The following is a 26286-nucleotide window of genomic DNA, read 5'->3' as shown; positions in this document are numbered from 1 at the left end:
CCCTCCAAGAGTCATGGAATCTTGTAGAACTGCAGGTTCTGCATTATTTTAAGGTCAGCCCCATTCCACACGCTGACCTGCCACTGGCCCTTGTATTTCCAAGGAGACAGGAAAGCTCCAGCAAGAAGGGCCTGGGCCTGAAGTTCAGAGTCACACAGAAATGGTCCCAAGGCCAAAAATGGGAAGTTGGCTCAGAACTCTGGAGGCCTGAGTTGAGGGGCAAGTGGGGGGAGGGGGGCACTCTCAATTCTCAGCCCAGGCCTGGCTTGGGACTAGGAAGACAGATTTGGAAATATCAGAATCGGGGGCCTTTAGGGGCCATCGAAGCTACCCTAATCATTTACAGAAGGGGAAACAGGTCTAGGGAGACAAAGTGATGTGTACCCAAAGTCCCAGGGCAGGCTAGTGGCAGAACGAGTCTGGAATCCCTGTCTCTACGATCCCTCAGTCCCTGGATGCCTTGTGGGGTCTCACTTCTCAGCACTCAAATCAGTTGAGTCTCTGAAGGTTTGGAGGGAGCCCTTGGTGGCTCAGGGAACATTTTCTCGGACATTTCCAGCAAGAAACTTGGGGCCTCCTCATTCTGACCCTCCAGCCCTCATCTGGCCTGGACAGAACCACTCTTCAGAGATTTCCTAGGAAGGGCATTCCCTCCAGTGGCAACGATCTCGGATTGCCTCTCCCACTAGCCATCAGAAAGTTTTCCTCTACATCCACCCTAAGCCCCGGTCATTAAAAACCCATCCTGAAGAGAATATAGACGAGGCACTTGGAATAGTGCCTGCTCCACGATAAGTGCTCCGTGAAGTCTTGCTATTGCTGTCACCACCACCACCACCATCCAGTCATCGTCGTCATTAGTATTTCTGTTCACATTGGGCAGTGGTAAAATCAACATCCACAACAATCCTGAAACCAGAAGAGCATGAATAGGGATCGGGAATGAATAGCTAGTCTATTTCTCTTCCCATGGGGAAACCCCCCAGGGATCCATTCAGGATATAAACCAGAGATTCCAAACTGTGGCCTGTGGGCTTCACATTCCACCTGCAAGTATTTTTCTTGGGCCCACCGAGCACTAGGACATTTCTGAATTTGTTGTTAGCATATAAACATGAGATTCCTGGCTTTTTTTTTTTTTTTTTTTTGGAAAAAGCAACAACCCGTCTGAGAGCTCGGTTTAGACCGGGTATTTCCTCTCCCCTCGGCCAGTTCACCCATTAACTTGTACCTTCCCGGCCCTGGAGGTCCTTGAGTTTATAACCCCCAATCCCAATCGCTGTTCCGCCCCCTCCCCTCCAACAGAGCCTCGGAAGAAGCATTTTGCCACAGACCATTTATTTTCTACCGCTGCAGCCCGATGCGCCCGTACCCATTTCGAGGTCGATGTTACCACCAGCTACAGGGTTTGGAGGTGGGCTCGGGGGCTCTCCAGCCCGAGCGGATTGCCTCCCAGAACTTGGGCAGGTGACCCAAGGAAAAGATCCCATTGCCGAACAAGGGGAGCTCAGGCAGCTTCGTCCCCGGCCTCGGCGGCAGCACGGGTGTAAGGCTCCGTCTCTGAAGCCGGGGTGGGCATCTGGCGCTGGCAGGCCCATCCATACACTGCAAAGCGTTGACGCCCCCGGTGGACGGCACCATGCAGGTGTTGGTGTAGTCGTCGGAGGCAGCCACGCCGGTGACGGGGTTGGAGTAACTACGGGGGAAGGCGTGGTCTGGGTGGTCCAGGTGGATGGAGGTGGCTGCACGCTCCAGGCAGTTGGCTGCAAGCCTGGGCAGGCTCAGTGACGATTTGGAGCAGAAGGCACTGGTGGATCTGTCAAGGTAGTTGATGCCTTTGATGAGTTGGTCCAGGAAGGTGGGGCTACAGGGGCCTGAGGGACGTTCTGTACAGAGCAGGTAGCGGGGGCCGCCGTGGTAAGCGGATTTTCTGGCCACCTTGGGGTGGTTCGCTAGGTGGCTTGTCTCTACGAACTTGGAGTTGTAGGGGCGGCCCATGCAGATTTTCCTCACTGGGAGTCTGAAGAAGCTGGGGCTGTCGGGCTGCTCCGAGGAGGGGCTGCAGCTGCTGGTCTCAGAGCCGCTCGGGGTGCGGGGGCGTTTGACACCATCAGCCCCGCTCACCCCGGGGCCGTGGGGCCAGCCTGGAGCCTGGGCAGAAAAGGACACGTTGTTGGGATGGTTCAAGCGGCTGTGGATGTTGGAACGGCTCACCGGACATCCGGACATCGTCCCGGCTGGGCAGATACAGCTTCGTGGCGCCGACCTGCCGTGAGCTCACCTGGAGGCTGGCTACCAGGCCTGGTGAAGACAGTTGGGTCAGCTAGCTCCTCTCGGCTGCCTGCCCCCTCCCTGCACGCTTTCTCCCCGTGGGTTCCCTCTGGCTCCGGAGAGCCAACAGCACCCTTCTCCTACTCCTCAACCTCCTCCTAGGCCCTGGGGATTTTCAAACTGGAAAACAGACACCTTAGTCTTCAGAAAGCAAGAGACGAGGCGGAAGGGGCGCCTGGGTGGCTCAGTCGGTTAAGCGTCCGACTTCAGCTCAGGTCACGATCTCACGGACCGTGAGTTCGAGCCCCGCGTCGGGCTCTGGGCTGACGGCTCAGAGTCTGGAGCCTGCTTCCGGTTCTGTGTCTCCCTCTCTCTCTGCCCCTCCCCCGTTCATGCTCTGTCTCTCTCTGTCTCAAAAATAAAGTTAAAAAAGAAAAAAAAGAGAGACAAGGCGGAAGGCAGGACCCTGAGAACAACTCAAGGCCAGAGGACCCTTAGGAAAAGTGGGGCAGTCTCCTTGATCCTTTGGCTCCGGCCCATATTTTGAAATTCCCATTTGCCTTTGGAGCAAGGACTCCAGAAGACCACAAAAGCCAAGGACTGAATCTCTAATGGGGAAATCCCAAGCACGGAGAGATACCTCCTTTCCAGAGTGTAATCATCCACTCTGCAATGCACCTGTTAGTAAAAAAAATGCATCTTAGGAGTGATGCAATGCTATAGGTACTCTCTCCGTGCCTGGCCCCTTGCTTATGTCTCACATGTAATTCTTGCTACAAATCAAGGAGGTGGTCACTATTCTACTCCTGGTTGATGGATGGAGAAACTCAGTCCCAGACAGATGACGTGACTCGTCTCAGATTACAGGGGTTGGAAGTGGTGGGGGCCGAGGTACTGTCTTGGTCGTGTCTGATGACCCCTGAAAGACAATGCTATGTTGTTGGGGTGACTTTGGCCCTCCCTCGCAGTCTCCTAAGAAAGAGTTCTCACCACATCTGCTCTGCCTGCTGGATGGGGGCACAACTGGGGAGAACCAGAGAGACAGGGGTGCTTGCTAACCCCGTACCTAAGTTGATCCTGACTTTAGGAATCCCAAATGAGAGGGGGGAAGGTCGTATGACAAGACTACTGATAGGGCTGGACTTGTAAGGTCACAGCCTTCCAGGATATTCAGTCTTGACCCTCTCGGGTAGTAGAAGGTCTCCTCATCCACTCCACAGGAGGAGGGGAATTGGGATTCCTACTCCTTGTGGTCCAAATGTGGGCACTTCGCCGAGACCTAGACCTGACCAGGCCGAGGAAATGCCCAGTCCATTTAACCCCACCTCCTGTCCCGGCCAAGGGCAGTGTAGTCCTCCCTTCCTCATCTCCATTGTCCATCGGTTCCCCAATACTCTCCTTCCCCAGCTAGAAGGTAGGTTCTGATTTCTCTCCCCCAGTACTGCCAGTTTGATGCTAATTTTCCACTTCCGTCTAGTGAGAACAGAGCAATATTTGAGCCTGTCCCACCCAGAAAACAGCTGCCTGCCCCTCTTCCAGCCCGTGGCCCTCAGCTGCCCTTGTCCTTTGGGTCTGAATCGCGTGGAATGCACAGACCCTTGCCTCTTCCCTTCCGGGTCCAACCCCACCCTGTCTCCTCCTCCAGAAATACAGGAGGCGACTGAGGACTGACCCCCACAGAGCCCCACCCTTCCCTTCCTGGCTGGCAAAGCCCTATCTGCCATAAGGGCCCTCTGCCACGCTCACTCTGTCTTTAGGAGGTAGATGACTTAGCCCTCCTGTTGCTCTCCACTGGGGATACCCTCATGTCGCCACTCCAGACTGCTGGCCGTGTCATAGAATCATGGAATCTTACAGCTGGGAGGGGCCTCCAGAGGCCATCCTGGCCAGGCCCCTGCCTTAGGGCCCGCGCTGCTTTAAGCCCTCCAGGACAGATGGGCCCTATTTTTAAAATGAGACTGGGGTGGATGTTTTCCAGTGTTCCTTGTTGTTTTCCTAGTGTTTAATTATGCTGAGAGTCAGGGAGTTCTCAGCTGCCCCTGATATAACTCCCATCGGCCGTGATCAGCATCAATCACTTCTCTTTCTTCACTGGTTCAGCAAACATTTATTGAGTCTCCCCAGAGTGTTGTTCCCTTCCAGTGACCCATTCTTGAGCCTAACTGTCTTTCCTTCCCCGCGGCAGTCAGCGATCCAGTGTCGAGTACCTGATGAGAGCTGGCCAGAACCTGAGATTCTTCAGCCAGCAAATCTCAGAACCTGTGTGCCCCCGACCCAGCCCTCGTCCTTAGGGGGCATCCAGTACATATTTGCTAAGGAAAGGCTCCATCCATCATTGCTTTCTCTCAAACATTGAAAATACAGTTTTACTTTAGATTTTGAAAAATTTTCAAACTTACTGAAAACTCACAAGACAACGAACTCCCAAGCAGTCTTCATCCAAATCCACAATTTATTAACGCTTTTGCCACGTTTATCACCACACACACACACACACACACACTCTGATTATTATTATTTGGAGAGGAAGTCGCAGACAGCACTATCTTTTCCCCTTGAACACGTGGGCGTGTATCGCCCACGTGCCAGGTGAACGGGGACATTTTCTTTTCTTTTTTTGTAATTCAAATTTCAGATATTTATTAATCAGTGTAAACCCTAACACAAAACACTGATGTGAGTTCAGAGGAGAAATATTTCCTGGATAAGTGGAAAATTTTGTACGGAGGGCTTCTGGGAGACCTTCATTCTAAGCGGCTTGAGAGCGAGACATTTCATTTACAAGTCTGGAACTTTCTTCCTTCATTTTGCTGTAATCTACAATCGGTGAGTAGAGCTCGTGTTGATCATTGGGACCCAGTCAGTTCTGGGTTATTCTTCCTACCCTGACATCTGGATTGGACCATGTCAGGGGCTGCTGTCGTACCTCCTGCTCCAATAAGTACGAAGAGGGGGATCGAGCTTGGATGCTTCTTGGCCTGACCGAGGATCTGTTGTAACATGGCTGTGGCAGAGGCCTCCGGTCCAGGAGAAGGAAAGATCAAATCTACAAGGCCTGGCACTAAGTAGTCCCTACCCAAGGATGAACAGATATCTCGGACATTTTCTTACGCATCCACACTACGATGACCCAAGTACAGGACATTCGGCAACGGTGGAGTCTGATCATGTAATGTACATTTCACCGACTGCCCCTCCGATGTTCCTCTTGGCAACTCTTCGGGTGCTGGAACCAACCCAGGAGCAAGCATGGCTTTTCGTTCTCAGGAGTCTTCGGTTTCCTTCAGCTGGGAACAATTCTTCAGCCTTTGTCTTTTGTGAGATGGACATTTTTTTTAAAGTGAATTAATTTATTCTGAGAGAAAGAGAGCCTGCAATCAGGGGAGGAGCAGAGAGAGAGGGAGAGAGAGAGAATCCCAAGCAGACTCCAAACTGTCAGTGCAGAGCCCGAGGCAGGGCTTGATCCCACGAAACGTGAGATCATGACGCCAGCCAAAGTCAAGAGATGGACGTTAACCAACCGAGCCACCCAGGCACCCCTATGAGATGGTCGTTTTTGAAGAGCTCCGCCACGTTGTTCCGGAGAAGGTTCTTAGTCTGATGTTTCTGAAGGATCAGACCCAGGATTATAAAGCGCTATAACACGGAAGCGTCTGTGGGCCCTCCTTAGCCGGCAGCCACTGAGGGTGAAAGGCCTTTTTGCCCTGGGGTGGGGTAGTTATAGATGCTGAAACAGGGAGCCCAGAGGAGGGATCAGAGGGCCCTCCAAAAAAGGAGGAAGAGGGGTGTGGGGGAACTCAGTGGACCAGGGAAGCAGCAGTATCAGCAGTTTCCTTGTGGGGCCTCGGCCTGGCCTGGTTCTGCTCTGGGCTGGGGGCCGGGCAGGCGGGCAGCCAGCCAGCGAGAGGGCTGGGACTCTGCACCGCTTGTCCTGAAGGTACCCAGGCATCGAGATCACTGGCCATTTCTGGCCTGGGCACCAAGAGCCTCTGGAAATAGCTCGAGGACAATTATTTTAGGAGGAATGTGCTATTCGTCCATCCTACCAGAAAGCCAGGCTGTGTCCCAGAAGATCAAGAATGCCCCTTTCTGGCCTCCCCAACTCCAGGGGATCTCTAGGTACTCTGGGGACCATAGAGGCCTTCAGAACCAGAAGGGGCAGGGAGCCAGAAGTGGGGTCGAGAGACTATAAGCCCTTTCCCCGGGTCGGGGGAGAGGAGGTTCTGTCCTCAGATCCCGGGCTCTCAGGGCCCCGTCTTGAGTCAGTCCAGCTGGTTAGGGTCCAGCTGACTCCAAGCATGAGGACATGCGAGGAGAAAGGTATGCAGAAGCTGCCTGCCCTACCTCTTGTCCAGCTCCATCCCCAAGAAACTGACATGGGTGGAGTACCTACCACGCGCCAGGACCTTCTACCCTCTCATTGAATCCTCACAGCGCCCCTAAGAGGTAGGTAGGTATTTTGTCTGCCAGATGGGGCAATTGAGACTCAGAGAGAGCAACAGACTTACCCAAGCTCACCCAGCAGTCAGAATTAGAACCCAGTGTTCCGGCTCCATCCAGAGGGGGCCACTCTTCTCACCCAGTGAGGACTCAGTAAGTGACCCCGTGAACCGAGCAGCACTGGGAGGCGTCTAGCCTGGAGACATGGATGGGTGGGCAGCTGTAGCCCTGTCTTCCACCAAACCCCATCCTCCACCGCCCGGCCAAGCCCAGCTGCCTCTCCCTCCCTAGCACTGCAAGGATGGATGCCAGAGTCTCAGAATGTCCTGGGTGGGTGCCCTGCAGAGTCTCCAGCCACAGCAGCCCCCTCCCTTGCCCAACCGGGGCCAGCTCCAACCGTTGGCTCCTCAGCTCCGCTGCCACACCAGCTGGGCTTTCCATCATTCCTTGCCCCTCCCTCTCCTTCTCATCCCCCCCAACTCCCCCACGCCCCAGCAGTTCTACCTGTAACCTGTCCCCTCTTGTGCCCCCACCGGGTCCAGCAGGGGCCCTTTCTCTACCCCAGGCGTGAGGAGTTTGAGGGCATCCCGTTCCTCTGGGCTCCCCCAGAATGGAGGGAATAGCCTCCTTCTCCGGAGACCTTAGGACCCTGCCTCATTAGCACATATGCTGCTAGTTAACCACCCCCTATTCCTGCCCACCCCCCCCCCCAACCCCGTGCTATGTTACTCCCTTCCCCTGGGACCAGAGATGGTAGGAGGGGTGTTCCCTTGTCCTTTCAGCACCTGGTTCCGGAAGTACCAAAGATAAGGAGCAAGCTGACTTCGGCAGCCGCAACTGTGAGACCGCCCCCCCCCCCCCCCATCAGTTCAGGAGACAGCTAGAGCCAAGCCACTTGGAACTTTCTCGGCTGTCCCACCCTGGCTGGAGGACATCTGTGCCCAGCCTCGGGCGACTATTACTGGTGTGACTCACCTGAGCCCTTACCTGTCACGGGGCCAGCCTGTCTGCAGGGCTGAAAATCCCTCCTGGGCTGCGTTCTGGCCCTCCCCTGGCTGCAGCCTCTTACCCACCCAAGCACCCTGAGTCACACACCCTCATGCCCCAACACCCTCGAGGATAAGGGCCCTCTGCTCGCAGGCTGCCAAAACAGCCTTCCCCAAGCCCACACGAGGCAGGTACAAGCCGGGACAGATTTGAGCTCAGGAGCACTGGGGCAGGCGTGGCTTGGCAAGAGCCCCAGCCAGCAAGAACTTCCCGCCTGCCAAGCCACCTCGGGGATTGTGGGGTAGAACAGCCAATGGTGGCAGGGCACAGGGCTCCTATCTTCATGGGGCCTGGGAAATTCCCTCGACCCATGGCGGGGGGCGGGGGGGGGGACAATGGTTTATCTACAACCTTGCTGAGGGAAGACATAGGAAGTAGGACAGCAGGTACCTGGTTCTTGCTGTGACCTTGGGTAAGTAAGTGGTTGAACTTCTGCAAACCTCAATCTCCTGTTCTGTAAAAGGGGCAAGGAGGGTACCCAGTGATCATTGCAGACTGACTGGCTCGTAGCGATAACTAATGTTTACGAAATCCTCCCTATGTTACAGGCACGGGGGACCGGCAGCAGCGAGCCCGAGGCAGCCGATTGTTAAATACTCTGGAATTTGGTGACCAGGTTGTTAAACCACTGGTGGCTTGAAATCAGCCATGGTGGGGATATTTACACCACAGGAATTGGCAAAGCAGCAAATCAGATGTTTTCGTTTGTTTGGTTTTCTTTTCTGAGACCCAGCTCACCAGCATTCCACTGCAACGCTGCGACTACGGCCACGTGACTTCGCCTTTTTGAACTTCTGTTTCCTTTTCCAAAAAACCATAATAATAGTGGCCAATAGGTGCCCAATGCCTCCTGTGTCCCGGCTGCTCTGTGCAACTTTATGTGTGAACTTGACTGGGTCCCGGTGTGCCTACACGTCTGCTTATTTCTGGGTACGTCTATGAAGGCGTTTCTGGAAGAGATTAACATTCGAGTTGGGCTGAGTAAAGCAAACCCCAGTGTGGGTCAGCATCACCCAATTTGTGGAAAGCCAGAATAGAACAAAAAGGTTGAATTTGTTCTCTGACTGCCTGAGTTGGGCCATCAATCCAACATCAATCCTCCTGGTTCTTAGACCCTGAGACCCAGATTGGCTGTCTTGTTCTCAGCCCTTTTTGAACCTCACTACCTGCTTTCTTGGGTCTCAGCCTCCATAACTGCATGAGCTAATACCTAATAATAAATTTCTTTATATGTCCCCCCACATATATATATGGAGAGAGAGAGACTAAAATGTTGTATCCCCCCGAAATTCATATGTTGAAACCTACCCCCCAATGGGGTGGTATTTGAAGGTGGGGTCTGCAGGAGGTGAGTAGGTCATTGGAGTGGAACCCTCACGGAATTAGTATCCCTACAAAAGCGGGACCCCAGAGAACATCCTTGTCCCTTCCGTCATGTGAGGACACGGCAAGAAAGCGCTCTGTGACCCAGAAAGAAAGCCCTTACCAGACACTAAGTCTGCCAGTGCCTTGATCTTAGACTCCCAGCCTTCCAGAACTGTGAGAAATAAATAGTTGTTATTGAAGCCACCCAGCCCGTGGTATTTTTGTAATTGCAATCTGAACACAGACTAAGACGTATCTGTATTTCTTACTGGTTCTGTCTCTCTGGAGAATCTGGCTACTACACCGTGCTAAGTGCATTATACGCATTCGCTCACTTAGCCCTCGTTGCAACCTTATGAGGTAGGTGTTGCCAGCACCCCCACTTTTCAGAGGCGAAACTGAAGGACGGAGGTGAAGTGACTCACCTAAAGGAACCTGGACAAGGTTAGGAGCCCAAGCAATCTGGCTCCGATCTCTCTGTTTAACTGCTGTACCTACTGCCACCGTCACTTGGTCATTTATGAAGCATTTACTGAGGGGAGACACTGTGCTGAGCATTTTCCACCTGGAACGGGTCTACACAAACCCCTCCATCCTCCTGGGGTGACTTGTCCTTTAATAATCAAATCAGAGAGCTCAAAGCGCCATTTCACGTGCTCTGGGAAGTTTGGAACCACTTTTTCTGAGGAGTCCCAGGGGCCTGTTGTGGCCTCTTGTCACCACTCACTCTGCGTCTGTGCTTCTGGACCAATTCTCAGAGCCCTCTTGCTGCCCCACCTTCTGCGACTGTCACCTTTTTGCGGGTGTGCCCCACGTCCCGCCACTGTGACCGCTATTCCCTCATCTGTGCCGTAAACCACCGGAGACATGCAGCTAGTGTGTGTGACAGACTTTCCTAAAGGCACAGGGTGACAGAAGGATGACAGCACAGCACAGGACGAAAGCCAGTGCCCCCCCCCCCCCCCACCTTGGTATAAATGTGATGCGTCTCTTGGCCTCCTCTCTCCTCAGGTTCGGGCCTCTCGCTGTGAGGCTTCATCTCACCTCCTTCCCCTCCCCCCCCATCCTGGGGCAACTACCCCCTCAGGCCTCCCCGCTCAGGCTGCCAATGACAAGGTCGGCACTTCCGGTTTGGGGCCGAACACCGCAAAACCGCGCCCTGGATTCTCAGCTGGGGTTGGGGGAGGTCACCTTCCATGCGAAGGGGTCTTGCTCCCACTTTCCCCCACAGAGATGTGGAAGCAGCTTTAGATGAGCGGGTCCTTTCACTTACAGAGCGAGGTGAAAGCCTTGTCCTCCCGGAGAGGAATTTCACAGTGAGATTCTGCCTCGTCCTGGCTCTACCAGCTGTAAGACCCCGGGCGGGTTGCTTCCCTTAGCTGAGCCTCAAATTCCTCATCTGTAAACTGGGGATAATAAGAATACCTGCCCCAGAAGGCTGATCCCTTGGCATGCTGTAAATTCTCAATAAATACCAGCTGTTCATTATTTGGTGGATGAGGAAATTGAATTCTAGGCCCAAGCTGTGTGTGTGTGTGTGTGTGTGTGTGTGTGTGTGTGTGTGTAATGTTTATTTATTTTGAGAGAGAGAGAAAGAGAGAGGGAAAGCGGGGAGGGGCAGAGAGAGAGGGAGACAGAATCCCAAGCAGGCTCTGCACTGTCAGCACAGAGCCCGATGGGGGCTCGAACCCACGAACTTCAAGGTCATTACCTGAGCCGAAATCAAGAGTCCCTTAAACAACTGAGCCACCCAGGCACCCCAAGGCCCAGCTGTGTTATTAGCTTGCTGCATGACCTGGGCCTCAGTTTGCCCAACTGGAGAAGGAGAAGAGGGCACTAAACGGTCTCTAAAGACCATTCCAGGGGCACCTGGGTGGCTCAGTCGGTTAAGCTTCCGACCTTGGCTCAGGTCATGATCTCACGGTCTGCGAGTTCGAGCCCCACGTCGGGCTCTGTGCTGACAGCTCAGAGCCTGGAGCCTGCTTCGGATTCTGTGTCTCCCTCTCTCTGCCCCTCCCCCACTCACGTTCTGTCTCTCTCTATCTCTCAAAAATAAATAAAACATTAAAAAAAAAAAAAAAGGCCATTCCAGACCTGTCGTTCTCATGAATGGCATCTGCGAGTCTTTAGTCATGCACCCTGTGAATTTCTTCATGTAGCTGTTCATTTGAATCCAATTTCTTCATGTAGCTGTTCATTTGAATCCTTTATATAATACACTAGTAAACATGAGTAGTGTTTTTCTAAGTTCTGCAAGACATTCTAGCAAATTACCAAACCAGAGAGAAAAGGATGGTGGGATTTTTGTCTAAAGTGCGGGCAAGCATATGGAACGGAGCCCCTTAACTTGTGCGATCTGATGGTAATTAACACCAGATCGATAGTGCCAGAAATGAGTTGAATTGTTGGGCACTCAGTGGGTGTCAGAGAATCAGTTGGTGTCAGAAAATACTTCACAGTCTCTGTTTAAAGAAGCTCTTACATGGAGTCCACAAAAGGAACATGTCCTAGGAAGTAGGGAGAGCATCTGATTCAAGCTGGAAAGAGAGGCACTGGTAGTCACTGGGAATGTGACAAAGTTTGATGGTAGGTTCCTAAGGGGCACAGTACTATTCTTCTTTTTTAACTTTTTTTTTCTTCTTTCTTCCTTTTTTTTTTAAATTTTTTTTTTTAATGTTTATTTATTTTTGAGAGAGACAGAGACAAGAAGCGAGTGGGTTAGGGGCAGAGACAGAGGGAGACACAGAATCCAAAGCAGGCTCCAGGCTCCGAGCTGTCAGCACAGAGCCCGACATGGGGCTTGAACTCACAAGCTGTGAGATCATGACCTGGACCGAAGTCGGATGCTCAACTGACTGAGCCACCCAGGCGCCCCCTTCCTTTTTTTTAAGTAGGCTTAAGTGGGCTCCACCCAGTGCAGAGCCCAATGTAGGACTTGAACTCAGGACCCTGAGATCATGACCTGAGCTGAGATCAAGACTCAGAGGCTCAACTGACTAAGCCACCCAGGAACTCCTTTAAGATTTTATTTTTAAGTAATCTCCACACCCAAGATGGGGCTCAAACTCACAACCCCAAGATCAAGAGTCATGTGCTCTCCCAACTGAGCCACCCAGGCAACCCGACATGCTACTGTTCTTTAAACTTTTTTGTATACTTGAAATATTTCACAGTCGACTTAAAAAAACAAACAAGCAAAAAGCATGGGTGGGATGCAGTAGAAAGAGCTTAGACGGAGCCTGGGGTCCTGGGCCCTAGTTTCGGTTATGCCATTGGACCACTCTGTGACTTGAGCAAGTCACTGCCCTTCTCTGGGCCACATGGGCCAGTCTCTAGCAGCTCTTCCAGTGCTAATGTTTTATTGGACAGTTTTCATTTACTTTGATCCAAACATGTATTGAATGTCTATTAGGCACTCATCTATTTACACATCTGATCTCCCAAGCAGACTCTGAGCCCCTGGAGGTTAGGGGCTGTCTCTCATCCTTGGCTCCCAGTGACCAGTACAGGCAGGCCCTAGTACTTAGTAGGTTTGCAGAAGGAAGAAAAGAAAGAAAGACAGGAAAGAAAGAAAGAAAGAAAGAAAGAAAGAAAGAAAGAAAGAAAGAAAGAGGAAGGAAGAAAGAAAAAGAAATAAAGAGAAAGAAAGAAAGAATGAGAAAGGAAGGAAGGAAGGAAGAGAAAGAAAGAAAGAAAGAAAGAAAGCAAGCAAGCAAGCAAGCAAGCAAGCAAGCATGCCAGTCCATGTCTTGGAACAGCTGGAACATGTCTTCCCCTGAAGGCTTTGGAGTCTGCAGTTGAGGACCTGATTGGCTGGGCATCCTCAGGTGTCCTCAGGACCAGAGCTCACTCCGTGGTGTTCCACCTGCCTGTGCCCCCGGGTTGCTTGTGCTGGGGTGGGAAGTGGGTGGGGGGGCTACAGGAGCAGGAGAGCCAAGTTCAGAGACAAGGAGGCCTCCACCTCCTACTCCAGAGAACTTGCTGGCTTGAGCACTGACCTCTGACCCAACCAGGAGAGTACCAGGAAAGACCGGAAGGTGAGAAACCTCCCCTGGGTTGGCCTGGGCCCAAGCCCCTACCAGGCACGAGCCAAGCCCCGAACCCAGTGGGCCAGTACCTGCCTTCCTTGTCCAGCCCAGCAGAGCTCAGCTGCTCTGCCCCAGCTCCTTGGCACTTTTCTTTGTCCCTGAGATCACTAGGAGTGGTTCAGTAAAAACCGGAGCAGCCTGCTGGATAGGGAGGGCAGCCGGGGTCAGGAGACACCTTCAGAGGTTCAATTCCCACCTCTGCTGCTCTGAGCCTCTTCCTCATATTTCATGCTCAGGGTTGTTGTGAAGAACAAAACAGAGAAGGACTCGTACCATATTCAAGGGACTCAAAGATAAGCGTATAAATACAGTTAAAGCCACAAGAAGACCTTGCCAACCCCACTCCCTCCCTTCTGGGAGGGTGCCACCATCCTGACTTCTGACGATCGTTGCTTTCCCTGTTTATTCTGTTTCTACATGTTGCCATATGGCATATCATCAATTTGCATGTTTTCAAATGCTATATATATTATGGTATACTGAATGCATTATTCTATAATTTGTTTTTTTAATTCAATGAAATGCTTTTGAGATCTATCCATATGGATACACGTAGGTCTAGCTCAATCATTTTCGCTCTTCAGTATTCCACTCTACAAATAGACCACAATTCATCCACTCTCCTGTCAATGTACATTTAGGTTGTTTCCAGTTATATTTTATTTCGAGCAGCCCTGCAACAGATAATCTTGTTAACAAATGAATTAAGCAGAGATGAGCATTTTAGGGAGCTCACATGCATTAACCAGCGCAGCTCACTATTCATTTTGATGACAGTAGTTTCCGAACCCAGGTGGAGGAAAACTACTTAACAACAAGGCAGATCATTTGAGGATGGGACTCTCCGGAACCAAGAGCAATAGTTTCCACCTTCTTTCTATTCAATGGTTCTTATATGCCAAGCCCGGTGCTAAGTGTTTTATAGCTCAAATGCTCATGAAAACCCTGTGAAGGAGTCACTGGTATTACCCTGGCTGAGGAAATTGAGGAGTGAGAGGGTGGGTTTCTTGGCCAAGGTCACACAGCTATGGTTGAGCTTTGAGTTCAAACCAAACCTGGGTCTGACTCCACCGCCCCTATTTTAACCAGACCAGAGAGGTCCCAAGTAGCATCTCCCAGAACTGTGGGAGCATAAGGACGAGAGGGACGGATCCACACTGAGGGATCCTGCACAAGATGCCAACCCCAGTCACCCTGGAAAGAGGGGGAGCAGTCTGGTGGGCAGCAGCGGGGGCGGGGGGGTGGGCCTCCGGGAGAAGAGATATTTCCGGCCAAAGCACCGAGGCCTCATGTTAGCACCGCCCCCCTTGACGCCCCTGCCCGCCTTCCCTGCATCTCTCCCTTTCCCCCATTTCTGCCCTTATCCGTCTGCTTTCCATCCCTCTTCCTGATTCTCCTCTTTGACCTTGTTCTCTTGAGTCAGCCTCTTTCTGTCTATTCTCCCAATCATCCGTCTATCCATTTACTCATCTGTTGGCCTATCGTGAGGTCAGCCGCAGCGCTGGAGCCCGGGTGATGCAGTCCCTAGCGTTGGTGAGGAGTGCGTCCATCACACTCAGCTAAACTCTCGTGAGGAACTCCTGAGACCTATCTTCTCTCTCCACCACACCCAGAGGCAAACATACCCTTACACAAACCAGGGAACCTACTAGAAAAACAAAAACAAAAAAGAAAAAAACCTGAGACGCGATCGTGGCTCTTGGGTGCCCCCTGCTGGTAGTTTGAGAGATTACATCCGGGGCTAGAGGGAATCCCAGCCTGACGGAGGGCGGGGCTGACATGGCTCCCTGAATTCACTCCTTAAGTGAGGCTCCTAAGGGTGGGCTTTTTGTCAAAAATGGTTTTTTTATTATCACTTATTTATTTTTGAGAGAGAGAAACAGAGTGTGAGCAGGGGAGGGACAGAGAGAGGGAGACACAGAATCTACAGTAGCTGTCAGCACAGAGCCCGACGCCAGGCTCAGACCCACAAACGGTGAGATCATGACCTAAGCAGAAGTCAGACCCGCGACCAACTGAGCCACCCAGGCGCCCCATAAATGTTTGATGCTCTAGGCTTTGCCTGGCCCAACCAGAGACCAGAGTAAGAAGCAGTGAAAGATTGTTATGAACCGAATGCTTAGTCTCCCCCAAGGTCATATGTTGAAATCCTAAGCGTGTGTGATAATATTAGAAGGCGGAGCCTTTGAGAGGCCAGGGGGTCGTGAGGGTGGAGCCCTTGTGAATGGGATCGGTGCTCCTACAAGAAGACACATGGCAGTTCGCTCCCTTGCTCTCGCTCTCTGCCACGTGAGGGTATGAGAAGATGGCCACCTGCAAACCAGGACACTGGATCTGCTGGCACCTTGACCTTGGACTTCCCAGCCCCCAGAACCGTGCGAAATAAATATTTGCTGTTGAAGCCACCCAGTCTACGGTATTTTGTTCCAGCATTCCAAGCAGACTAAGGCGGAGATGTTTGTTTTAATGGGGAGGGGGGTGTGTGCTCCCTAGTGTGCGTATGAGTCACATACGTGTGTTGGGGGGAGGGTGCGTGTACAGGCTCAAATTCTGAGCACATGCGTGCTGGAGATGTGCGAGCGAGTACTCCAACCCTGGGCACACCAGGTGCTCTCTGGGGAGACGAGTAGGAAGACGCAGCCTCCTCGTATGGAGATGGGACGCCTCTAAGGCACTGGCTCCCCGAGTTCCCTGTGGGACCGGGCCTCAGTTGTCCACTATCGCGCCTTGTCTTGGCCTCCTTCCCTTCCCCATCTTACTTCCCTGCTCCCTACACACGCTTCTCAGGATCACCTCCGACATCAACTACCCGCACCCAAATCCTTGTCTCCACGTCTGCTCCTGGGGCAAGGAAGGAGGCAGCCCCAGAGGAGGGGCCACTGCACTGAGGCTGGTAGAGCACAGAGATTGCGAGAGCCTGGGTCCCCTGTGTCATCACTGTGCCCCTGCGTTAATCGACTGGTGGTGACTGTCCCACCACCCCCTTCTGTTAGGTGAGAAAACCCTTACATTCAAGTCTTATTTATTTATTTATTTATTTAGGAGAGAGAGAGAGAGAGAGAGAGAGAGAGAGAGAGCAGGAGCAGGAGAGAGGCGCAGAGGGAAAGAGAGAAAGAATCTTTCTTTTTTTTAAGTTTATCTATTTTGAGAGAGACAGAGACAGTGCAAGTGGGGGAGGGGCAGAGAGAGAGGAAGAGAGAGGATCCTAAGCAGGCTCCGTGCTGCCAGTGCAGAGCCCGTCACAGGTCTCAAACCTAGACCGAGAATTGGACACTCAACTGGCTGAGCCAACCAGGTGTCCCAAGAGAGAAAGAAAATCTTAAGCAGGCTCCACACTCAGTGCAGACGCCAACACGGGGCTCAGTCCCGCGACCCTGGAATCATGACCTGAGCCAAAATCAAGAGTTGGACGCTTAACTGACTCAGCCACCCAGGCGTCCCTTTAAGTCTCTGGATGGCATCATCTGTTACGTGTGGCTGAAAGCCTTCTAAGAATATGCACTCTCCAGGGTATATTCCATGTGAAGGGCAGGTCAGCAAACAGGTGAGGACAAGCCATAGTGGGTGGGGCACTGCTGTGTGTGCGTGTGTGTGTGTGTGTGTATGCGTGCACGCTGTGGACACGTCTGCACTCCATATGCATTGAGTGAGTGCCTGCTCTGTGCAAGTCCCCGTGTAGTGGCTGTGTATCTGGGACACTGAATTGGGTCACCTGGCATATTTGTGCATGTTCTGCGTGGTTCTCCTGTGAGTCCCAATCTTTGTCTTTCTTGAGCCACCTCCTGTGTCCTCGGCCATCTACTTATCCACAGCACCCATCTGGTTATCAGGACAACTTCTGTAGAGTACCAGCTGGCGTCTCCGAAGGTATTCTTGTTCTTCTTGAGAATATTTTCCACTCAAGAGTCAGAAAGATCTAGAATTTGAAAACACACCTTGGATCATGTTGTTCTCTTGTTGAAGGCTCTTCAGAGGCCTACTGGGGCTCTGAGGTGCCCGCCCAGCAGAGGCCTCGAGTTCCATCCCTCTCCTCCCCTCTCACAGAAGCTCCAGCCTTGGGTTTATTTCTCAGTGTCAAGGTTGAGCAGGGGGATGGACAGACAGAGTCCTGCAGGCTAGATTTCCCAGGCACACAGGACAGCTGGCTTCCAGCTGGGTTTAGTCAATGGAAGGCACTGGTGGGAGACAGGAGGACTGGAGGAAGAGAGAAATCAGGGTATTTCTCTCCCTACATCTCCAACATGGCTCCCATTGGACAGGCCTGGGTTGCTGGGCTACCCCGGCTCCTGGGCTCCAGCTAACAGCATCCCCTCCCTCTATCCGTCCATCCTGGGAGTAGCTTGGCTAATCTCTGGGTTCTTCTACCTTCCCTGTTGGCTTCTCGGCACTTCTCTCACCTGGGTAACCAATTCCCTGAATTAAATTGAGATTTCTGTTTTCTGGCTTGACCTTGACAGATGCTGACAGCCATCTGCCTTCCAGCCTGAGGAGGAGGCCAGCAGCCTGTGTAGGGCAGAGCCACTGGCATGGCGGAGGAGTGACCCCGGACCTTGGTGTATCTTCCCATGCTCCCCCTGCGTCTGGACTTGAAGTCGCACCCTGTGAGACAATACATTTCCCAACGGTTTGGATAGGGCTTCTCGCTGCTTACATCTGAAAATGTCTATAGCATTTGGTGCCAGAGACTGGTAGCTGCCCCGGTGCCCATTCTCCCTTTCTCCCACGATAACAGACCTTTTCCTTGCACACAGGGCATTGTCTAGGCTCCTAGGCAGCCAAGGGAGGCCACGTGCTGATGTGTGACCTTGGTCAGAAGAGATGTGTGCAAATTCTAGGTTAAGTGCTTAAAGAGAGAGCACATTCTTGCCCTTTCCTTTCTCTGTCTGGAATGTGAGTTTGGTACAGGAGCCGTTGCATACTGTGTGAGTCTCCTGAGGCCACAAACTGGGTTGCTTGAACCATAGAAATGTACGCTCACAGTTCTAGAGGCTAGAAGTCTGAAATCAAAGTGTAAGCAGGGTTGGTTCCTTCCGGGGGCCATGATGGAAGGAGCTGCTTCAGGCCCCTCTCTCTCTGGCTTGTGGCTGGCCGTCTCCCCTCTGTGTGTTTGTCTCTGTGTCCAAATTTCCCTTTTATAAGGACAAGTCATGTTGGAGTAGGGCCCACCCAAATGACCTCATTTGAGCTAACTGCATCTGCAAAGACCTTATGTCCAAATAAGGTCACATTCTGAGGTACTAGGAGTTAGGACTCAACATCGGAATTGCGGGGGACACAGCTGAACCCATAACAAATGCCTCGCAGAGGAGGGCCCCCTCTGGAAACCTCGGGATAGAAAGAACAGATGGCTTCACGGAGCAAAGCAGTTGGACTCTGCGGTTAGAAGAGAGTACGTCTCTATCTTATTTTACGCACTGCTCTTAGGGGTCTCTGTCACATTCAGCCACACTAAGGTCCGGGAAGGGAACAGAGGTCAACCCCAAGAGGTAATAGAGGAATATTTAATCAAAGTGCAGACAGTGTTGAAGAAACTCCCAAGGGATGGTGAAGCATCCCAAGGTTAGCAAGAATGGGAAGCTGATACTATCCCTGGGCCCCAAGGGACAGAGAGAGGCGGTAGTTAAAGGAGCCCAGAGGTAGTTGCTGTGGGAAACGAGGCCTCCCGCCGGGAGCCAGGGCCTCTGTAGAATGCACCATTGCATAGCTGAGCCCTCAGAAAGGCGCTGCAAATAGATCCCCAAACTGCTTTCTCTTCCTGTCCTCACCATCTCCGCTGGTGCTTCCCCTAAGTGAACCAAACCCAGAGACAAAGAGCCCGCCGATGCCATCCATCAGCCACCGCGGCAGGTGTCAGATGAGAGCGATGAGATATCTGCAAATGCACCCAATTCCTGCTGCCGTGATCTGTCATCCTTCCAAAGATTGCTGTGACCAGACAGTGCCTGGAAAAGAGTAGTGTTCCACAAATACCTGTGAAGTTATGCCAGAAGGCAACGGTAAGAGCAGGAAGAGACACCTCCATCTCCCCTTCACCAACCCCCCCCCCCCCTCTTCCCCCACCCCACCCTCAGCTCACCCCAGGAACGTAGCACTGGCTGTGGAAAAGCGTCCTTGCTCCCAGCCCTCACCAGTGCAATGCCCAGCAAATCTTCTCGGGTACAGCCGAGCAATGGCTTCCTTGGCAAGAGACACCTACATCCATTCCTTCCTGGTCCCCTCAGTGCTTCTTGTGCCATTGCCATGGCACTTACATATCCTGCCTCCCTCAGCGTGTCCCATCTTATCTTGGTGCCATTGCCATGGGGCACTTACATGATCCTGGGCCTCCCTCAGGCTGTCCCATCTTAGACGGATGGGGCTGGCAACTGAGGAACTGCAGGGCAATGAGGCACCAGAGAGTTGGACTTAAGATCATTATGTGTGGGGGCACCTGGGCGGCTCAGTCGGTTAAACGTCCGACCTTGGCTCAGATCATGATCTCACGGTTTGTGGGTTTGAGCCCCACGTCGGGCTCTGTGCTGACAGCTCAGAGCCTGGAGCCTGCTTCGGATTCTGGGTTCCCTCCCCCTCTCCCTCCCTCCCCTACTCGCACTCTGTGTCTCTCTTTCTCTCTCAAGAAATAAACATTTAAAAAATTTTTAAAAAAGATCATTATGTGTGATTAACAGTACACACCGGCACCTTAAAGGCTCTGAAAAGTCCCGCAGGAAAGAACCATTTAAACCTCGTTTGATCTCATGTTTCCCAATCCCATCTGATCTTTCATTCTTTTTTGTGTCCTCGTTGGATTCTGTCCTAGGAGCCGAGCCCGTAACAGTGAACAAATCAGACAAAAGCCCCTGCCTCATGGGGCTCCATTCTCATGGGCTCATTTATCATGGAACATCTATTAATATTCTCTAGAATGCTGGTCATCAGAACCATCATCCACACACTGCTGCTGAGCATCTCTGGGACACATAGAGGGATGGCCTCCAGGTGCGCCCTTCACGAATGTCAGGGTCAACTGCGCTCTCCGGGTAGGAAGAGTCAGGCATGTGGAGAGTCTTTTAGCTTCATTCATTCATTCTTTGCCTCTTTTAAGGTAATGCGCACGTCGTTTAGTACTTACCATGCGCCAGGCACGTACCTCCTATGGGCCAGAAGTCCCCCTTTCTGGGACTTCAAAGATGACTAAGAGGAAGTTTTCCCTTCATGAAACTCCCCATCAGGTAGGAACCCAAAATGACAGAAGCAGCTTCCCCCTACGAAACAGTCTCAGCTGCCCCCTCCCCCTTCCCGACCTCCCTCCCAGTTTCCCATATTTTCCTGCACACCTGCACCTCCCGCTCCCATTCAGGACATGGCTTGCCACCACCTAATGTATGCAGATCTGACATTTCCCAGGGGTCAGGAAGAGGTTCATCTGTTGGGATTTCGCTCCAGCTGCTCCGAGGCCAGAAACCCCCAGAGGTTCAGCAGCAGCACCGGTGAATAGCGTCCACAGGGCCCTGAAGGTGTGATGTCCTGACAGGGCTTGTGCTGGGAGGTGGCCCATCTCCCTCGGGACCAAGCAGAGGGCCAGGGTGGCCGCACGTCTGCCTGCAGAGCCCACAGAGGGGCTGGGAGCCGCTCGAAGCTGGCAGCCTCGAGGCTGGACGGTTTATCGTGTGAAGCTGGGGCGGGGGGCGGGGCGGGGGGGCCTTCCCTGGACCATCCATCAGTCACCCTCTGCCAGGCCGAGCAGTGAGCAACCGGGGGCCTTGAGCCATCCTCGCTGTTCTCCGGGTCTCGATGTCCCCATCTGCCAGATAGAAGAGACGAGTCAGATCGTCTTGCAGGCTGTTTTAGATGTTCTGAGGCTGAATCCAGGAGTATCTGCCCCGCCCCTCCGGCTCCCCAGCAGCCTCCCTTCTTTGCCTCTCTCTTCCTGAGCTCAGGGTCTGGGGAATGGCTCTGAGCTTCAAAGCTGAGCAAACAAACATGTCCAGGCTCATAGGGAACAGGGAGTAAGGGAGGCCACGGCTATTTTTATCACAGTTTGAAGGATTTTTCACAGCTGCTTCCGTTGCTCCCACACTCTTTCCAGGCAGACACGGCTGTGCGGGCGATGGCGGGGGTGCACGCGGCAATGACAACCTGCCCAGCTCACCCCTGACCTCCCACCATTCGGAATCCCTAAAGCAGCCGGGCGTTGCCCTTCTCGCATGCTTCCAAAGTGTAGGAGCCCCCAAGGAGGGCTCTACGCTGAGTCAGTGATGCTAGCGGGAGGGAGTCTGGCAACCCTTAGAGAGCAGGGCGTTGGGGAATGTCAGGGATTACTCGGGAAAGTCGGCCGAGCCAGTTGGCCTTATTCAGCAGACATTTACTGAGCACCTACAAAGTGCTGGCCCGGGGCCGGGAGGCCGTTTCCAACAGCCAGCCAGGATGTGCTAAGTCTTTTCTGCAAATTAATGTGGATTCCGTTCAGCGATCTGATCTCAGGTATGGATCTATTTCCAAAATATACCCGGAATTCCACCCAGGTCTCTCCATTTCCGTCTCTACCGCCCCAGGCCCCACCTGCTTCGCTGGATGACCAAAATAGCTCCAACTGGCCCCTTTCACTCTTACCCCATAATCCTCCACTGTCAGCAACTCCCAGAAAGAGATTTTTTTTGAGAGTATAAATGAGATCTCAGGTCCTTGCCCTACTTAATCACCTCCCCCGCCCCTGCAGCTCTTTATGCTTAGAATAAAAATCCAAATCTTTTATTACTGGACCTGCTAAGAGATCCTACAGAGTCTGGCCCTTACCCACCTCTTTCTTTCTTATTCTCGCTTTCTCTCTCAATTTGGATTTCAGGTAACAGAGCTGGGTTAATCATAATCCTCCGTCTATACATTCTCTCATCATAATCTCATACACTTCCAGGTCTCATTAGGCCACTCATGGGCTACTTTAATTTAGTTCGACATACAGTGATTTTAAATGCTGTCCTAGCTCATCTAGCATACCGATGCGGAGGCGTCTTGAAAGCATTTCGCTATTTCGCTAAATGAAAAGCACGCAGAAACAAAAGATGCATCCCGTATGCTTCTGTTTGTGTGGAAACTCTGGAAAAGGTGAGACTGAAGAAACAGAAAGCAGGCCACTGGTTGCCAGGGGCCAGGTGTGGGGATGGTAGAAAGCAACTGGGCGGAAGGGAAATGTTTGGGGCAGTGAAAATGTTCTCCCTCTTTTTGAATTCTTGTATTTGATTTTTGGGGAAAGCTTATGTATTTATTTTGAGAGGGAGAGATTGAGTATGTGAGCGGAGAGAGGTGCAGAGAGAGGAGAGAGAGAGAATCCCAAGTGGGCTCTGTAATGTGGGGCTCGATCCCACGACTGTGAGATCACGACCTGAGCCAACATCGAGTCAGACGCTTAACTGGCTGAGCCACCCAGGAGCCCTAAAAATGTTTTATATCCTGATTGTGGTGGTGGTTTCATGGATGCATACGTTCGACAAAAGTTGCAAATTTTGCAGTTGAAGCTGGTGAGCTTTATTGTACGAAAATTAACCTTCAAGAAAGCCAAAACGAAACCAAAAACTACCAAAGCAAGCCTAGAACTCTGAGCACATCTAACCTATCCTCCTTATCCCCACCACGGACTCGAGTCAACCATTATCCAGAACCCCACACTCATCACGCCTTTGCTTCCGTTTTTATATAGTTTTATTCACCCAATATTTGCATTCCTTAAAACGTGTATTTTAAATTCTAGTTGTTTTTAACTCTATAATAGGGATGTTAAACAGCATTTACTTTTCTGGGACTATTTTTTTTAATTGATATTCCTAGAAATTACCTGCATTGTGGCGTGTCACTGTGATTCATTCTTTTTTTTTTTTAAGATGGACTTAAATGTTTATTAAAATAGTATTACCTTCACTTTCGTATTATACTATGCTGAATGCTTTATTGGTTTTATAGTCCCTCATGAAGCCACCTAGCTCCAGGTTGTAGTAATAAAATGTTATTTTTTTTCTTTTTTTTTTTTTTTTTAAATGTTATTTTTTTTCAACATAACACTTAATTTTATTTTTTTAAATTTACATCCAAATTAGTTAGCATATAGTGAAACAATGATTTCAGGAGAAAATTCCTTAATGCCCCTTACCCATTTAGCCCATCCCCCCCCCACAACCCCTCCAATAATCCTCTGTTTGTTCTCCATATTTAAGAGTCTCTTATGTTTTGTCCCCCTCCCTGTTTTTATATCATTTTTGCTTCCCTTCCCTTATGTTCATCTGTTTTGTCTCTTAAAGCCCTTGTATGAGTGAAGTCATATGATATTTGTCTTTCTCTGACTGACTAATTTCACTTAGCATAATACCCCCTAGTTCCATCCATGTAGTTGCAAATGGCAAGATTTCATTCCTTTTGATTGCTGAGTAATACTCCATTGTGTATGTATATACCACATCTTCTTTATCCATTCATCCATCGATGGACATTTGGGCTCTTTTCATACTTTGGCTGTTGATAATGCTGCTATAAACATGGGGGTGCATGTGTCCCTTCAAAACAGCACACCTGTATCCCTTGGATAAATACCTAGTAGAGCAATTGCTGGGTCGTAGGGTAGTTCTATTTTTAATTTTTTGAGGAACCTCCATACTGTTTTCCAGAGTGGCTGCACCGGCTTACATTCCCATGATTCATTCTTTTTGACTGCTGAGTAATATTCCATCCGGTGACTGCCCTACATATATTCATCCATTTGCTGTAATGGACATTGGAGCTGCGTCTAGGGTTTTCTTACTGAGGCTTGAGGACAGGGCTGCTGGGAACACTCTTGTGCATGCCTCCTGGGGCATGCGTGCAGGATTTTCTTGGGGGTCTATACTCATGAGTGGAAGTGCTGGGTCACATGTGAATTCAGCTTCAGGAGTCATTTCTTTTTTGACCTCGTCCCCTGCCACTCTCCACTTTGCTCTGCTCCAGCCAGACTGACCTCCCTCTGCTTGAACAAGACAAACCAGTCCAGCCTCCAGACGTTGCACTGTTGTTCTCTCTACCTGGAATGCTTTGCCCTCAGGGCCTCCCATGGCTGCCTCTTACTCCCCCTTTAAGACCCAATTAGACATTGTCTCCTCAGCCAGAACTTCCCTCTCCCTGGCCCCCCGTTTAAATGTGTTATTCTCATTCCCGTCCCAGCCTCCCGCATTTTGTTCTCAGAGCACCTACCACCACAATCAGGCATGGCCTTTGTTTATTTTCGTTGATTTGTCATAGTCTCCCCTGCTAGACTCAAGCTCCAGGGCAGCTGGGACCATGTCGTGTTCATGGCTCCATTCCTTAGAACGTCCTGATATAGAAAAAGAGCTCAACACTTTTTTTTTTTTTTTGAGGTGGTTGCTAATATGGCTCCTGACTTAGAGGTGAGAAACCTGAGGCTCAGAGAGGGTAATATGCCCAAGGATCAAGAGCCTGGAGGTGGCAGAGCTAGGATTTAACCCAGGTCTGACCAGTTCCAGAGCCCATATTCTTTCCTGGAAGAGGTTGACGTGTTCTGATGAGAACTTTCTTCCCCCCGCCCTCCCCTGTTATCAGCTGGCCATTCAATGCCACCTGTGTGGCCACAGGTTGGAGGGAACCTTGGGTCTTACTGTTGGCTGTTACTTCCCATGTGCAGCAGGGGGGGGCCGTGGCCTTGGACCATGAGAGAGCTGGCATTCCACCACCTGTTCTGGGAATGGGGCCCAATCTGCCCCTTCCTCCCCCACCACTCCTACCAATCTCCTTTCTGCCCTATATTAGAGCTCCGGACTATGCATGTCTTTCCTATCATCTCAAAACTCATGATTTTGCTGCTATCAGCAAAAATGTTGAGCTTTAGAACGGAATCAAACTTAAGTTATTATCAAATTAAAATAGACTGTTATAGGGGCGCCTGGGTGGGTCAATCGGTTGAGCCTCCAACTTTGACTCGGGTCATGATCTCGCGGTTCGTAGGTTTGAGCCCCGCGTCGGGCTCTGTGCTGACAGCTGGGAGCCTGGAGCCTGCTTCAGATTCTGTGTCTCCCTCTCTGTCTACCCCTCCTCAGCTCACACGCTCTGTCTCTTTCTCTCCCCAAAATAAATAAACATTAAAAAAATTTTTTTAAATACACTGTTTTGGATACAAGCCATTACATGTAAGCCCCATGCTAACCACAAAATAAAAACCTGGAGTATATACACAAAAGATAAAGAGAAAGAGATATAAGGATACTACTAAAAAAAGTAATCAAACTACAAAGGAAAAGAGCAGGAGAAGAAGAAAGGAACAAGAGGAACCACAAAAGCAGCTAGAGAACAATGAACAAAATGGCAGTAAGTACATCCTTATCAGTAAATAGGGATGTAGATGTAATTAGACTAAGTTCCCCAGTCAAAAGACATAGAGTGGATGAATGAATAAAAACAAAAACAAAAAACAAGATCCACATCTATACTACCTGTAAAAGACACACTTCAGATGTAAGGACACATGCGGACTGAAAGTCTGATGGATGGAAAGACTGGACAGAAGAAGGATGGAAGAAGATATTCTGTGCCAATGGAAACCAAAAGAAAAATAAAATGGCTATATTTATATCAGACAAAACAGACTTTAAGACAAAGACTGTAAGAACAGACAAAGAAGGGCATTACATAATGATAAAGGGGCCAATCCAACAAGAGAATGTAACGCTTGTAAACATGTATGTGCCCCACATAGGAGCACCTAAATATACAAAGCAAATGTTAACAGGGGCGCGTGGGTGGCTCATTCAGTTGAGTGTCCGAATTCAGCTCAGGTCAGGATCTCGCAGTTCGTGGGTTTGAGCCCCGCGTCGGGCTCTGTGCCGACAGCTCGGAGCCTGGAGCCCGCTTGGGATTCTGTGTCTCCGTCTCTCTCTGCCCCTCCCCTGCTCATACTCAATCTCTCTCTCTCTCTCAAAAATAAATATACATTAAAACATTTTTTAAATTATAAAAAAATAAAGCAAATGTTAACGGACATAGAGGGTGAGATAGATGGCAATACAATAATAGTAGAGGGACCCAGTTCCACCCTTAGTTTGATGGATAGATCATCCAGACA

General features: G+C 51.0%; 1 protein-coding gene and 1 pseudogene across 3 annotated transcripts; both read right to left on the bottom strand.

Moving 5' to 3' along the window:
• Nucleotides 1–1321: 1321 nt before the first annotated feature.
• LOC109274272 (uncharacterized) lies at nt 1322–4104 on the bottom strand. Of its 3 annotated transcripts, XM_019461711.2 has the most exons (4): nt 4018–4047; nt 3033–3190; nt 2912–2949; nt 1322–2301 (listed from the first exon to the last, which is right to left on the bottom strand). In XM_019461711.2, the coding sequence occupies exon 4, from the start codon at nt 2227–2229 to the stop codon at nt 1390–1392; it is 840 nt and encodes a 279-aa protein (XP_019317256.2). In that variant the 5' UTR covers nt 2230–2301; nt 2912–2949; nt 3033–3190; nt 4018–4047; the 3' UTR covers nt 1322–1389. The 3 variants fall into 3 exon arrangements, with proteins under 3 accessions (XP_019317256.2, XP_019317257.2, XP_019317255.2); XM_019461712.2 differs by lacking the exon at nt 3033–3190 and having other exon boundaries at nt 4018–4056; XM_019461710.2 differs by lacking the exons at nt 2912–2949; nt 3033–3190 and having other exon boundaries at nt 4018–4104.
• Nucleotides 4105–4705: 601 nt separating this feature from the next.
• LOC109274372 (cytochrome c oxidase subunit NDUFA4-like) lies at nt 4706–7922 on the bottom strand (annotated as a pseudogene).
• Nucleotides 7923–26286: the final 18364 nt, after the last annotated feature.

This window comes from Panthera pardus, unplaced genomic scaffold (genome assembly GCF_024362965.1).
Source record: "Panthera pardus isolate Hobbes unplaced genomic scaffold, ASM2436296v1 HiC_scaffold_11, whole genome shotgun sequence".
Taxonomy (NCBI): domain Eukaryota; kingdom Metazoa; phylum Chordata; class Mammalia; order Carnivora; family Felidae; genus Panthera; species Panthera pardus.
This window is presented reverse-complemented; position numbering and strand designations above follow the sequence as displayed.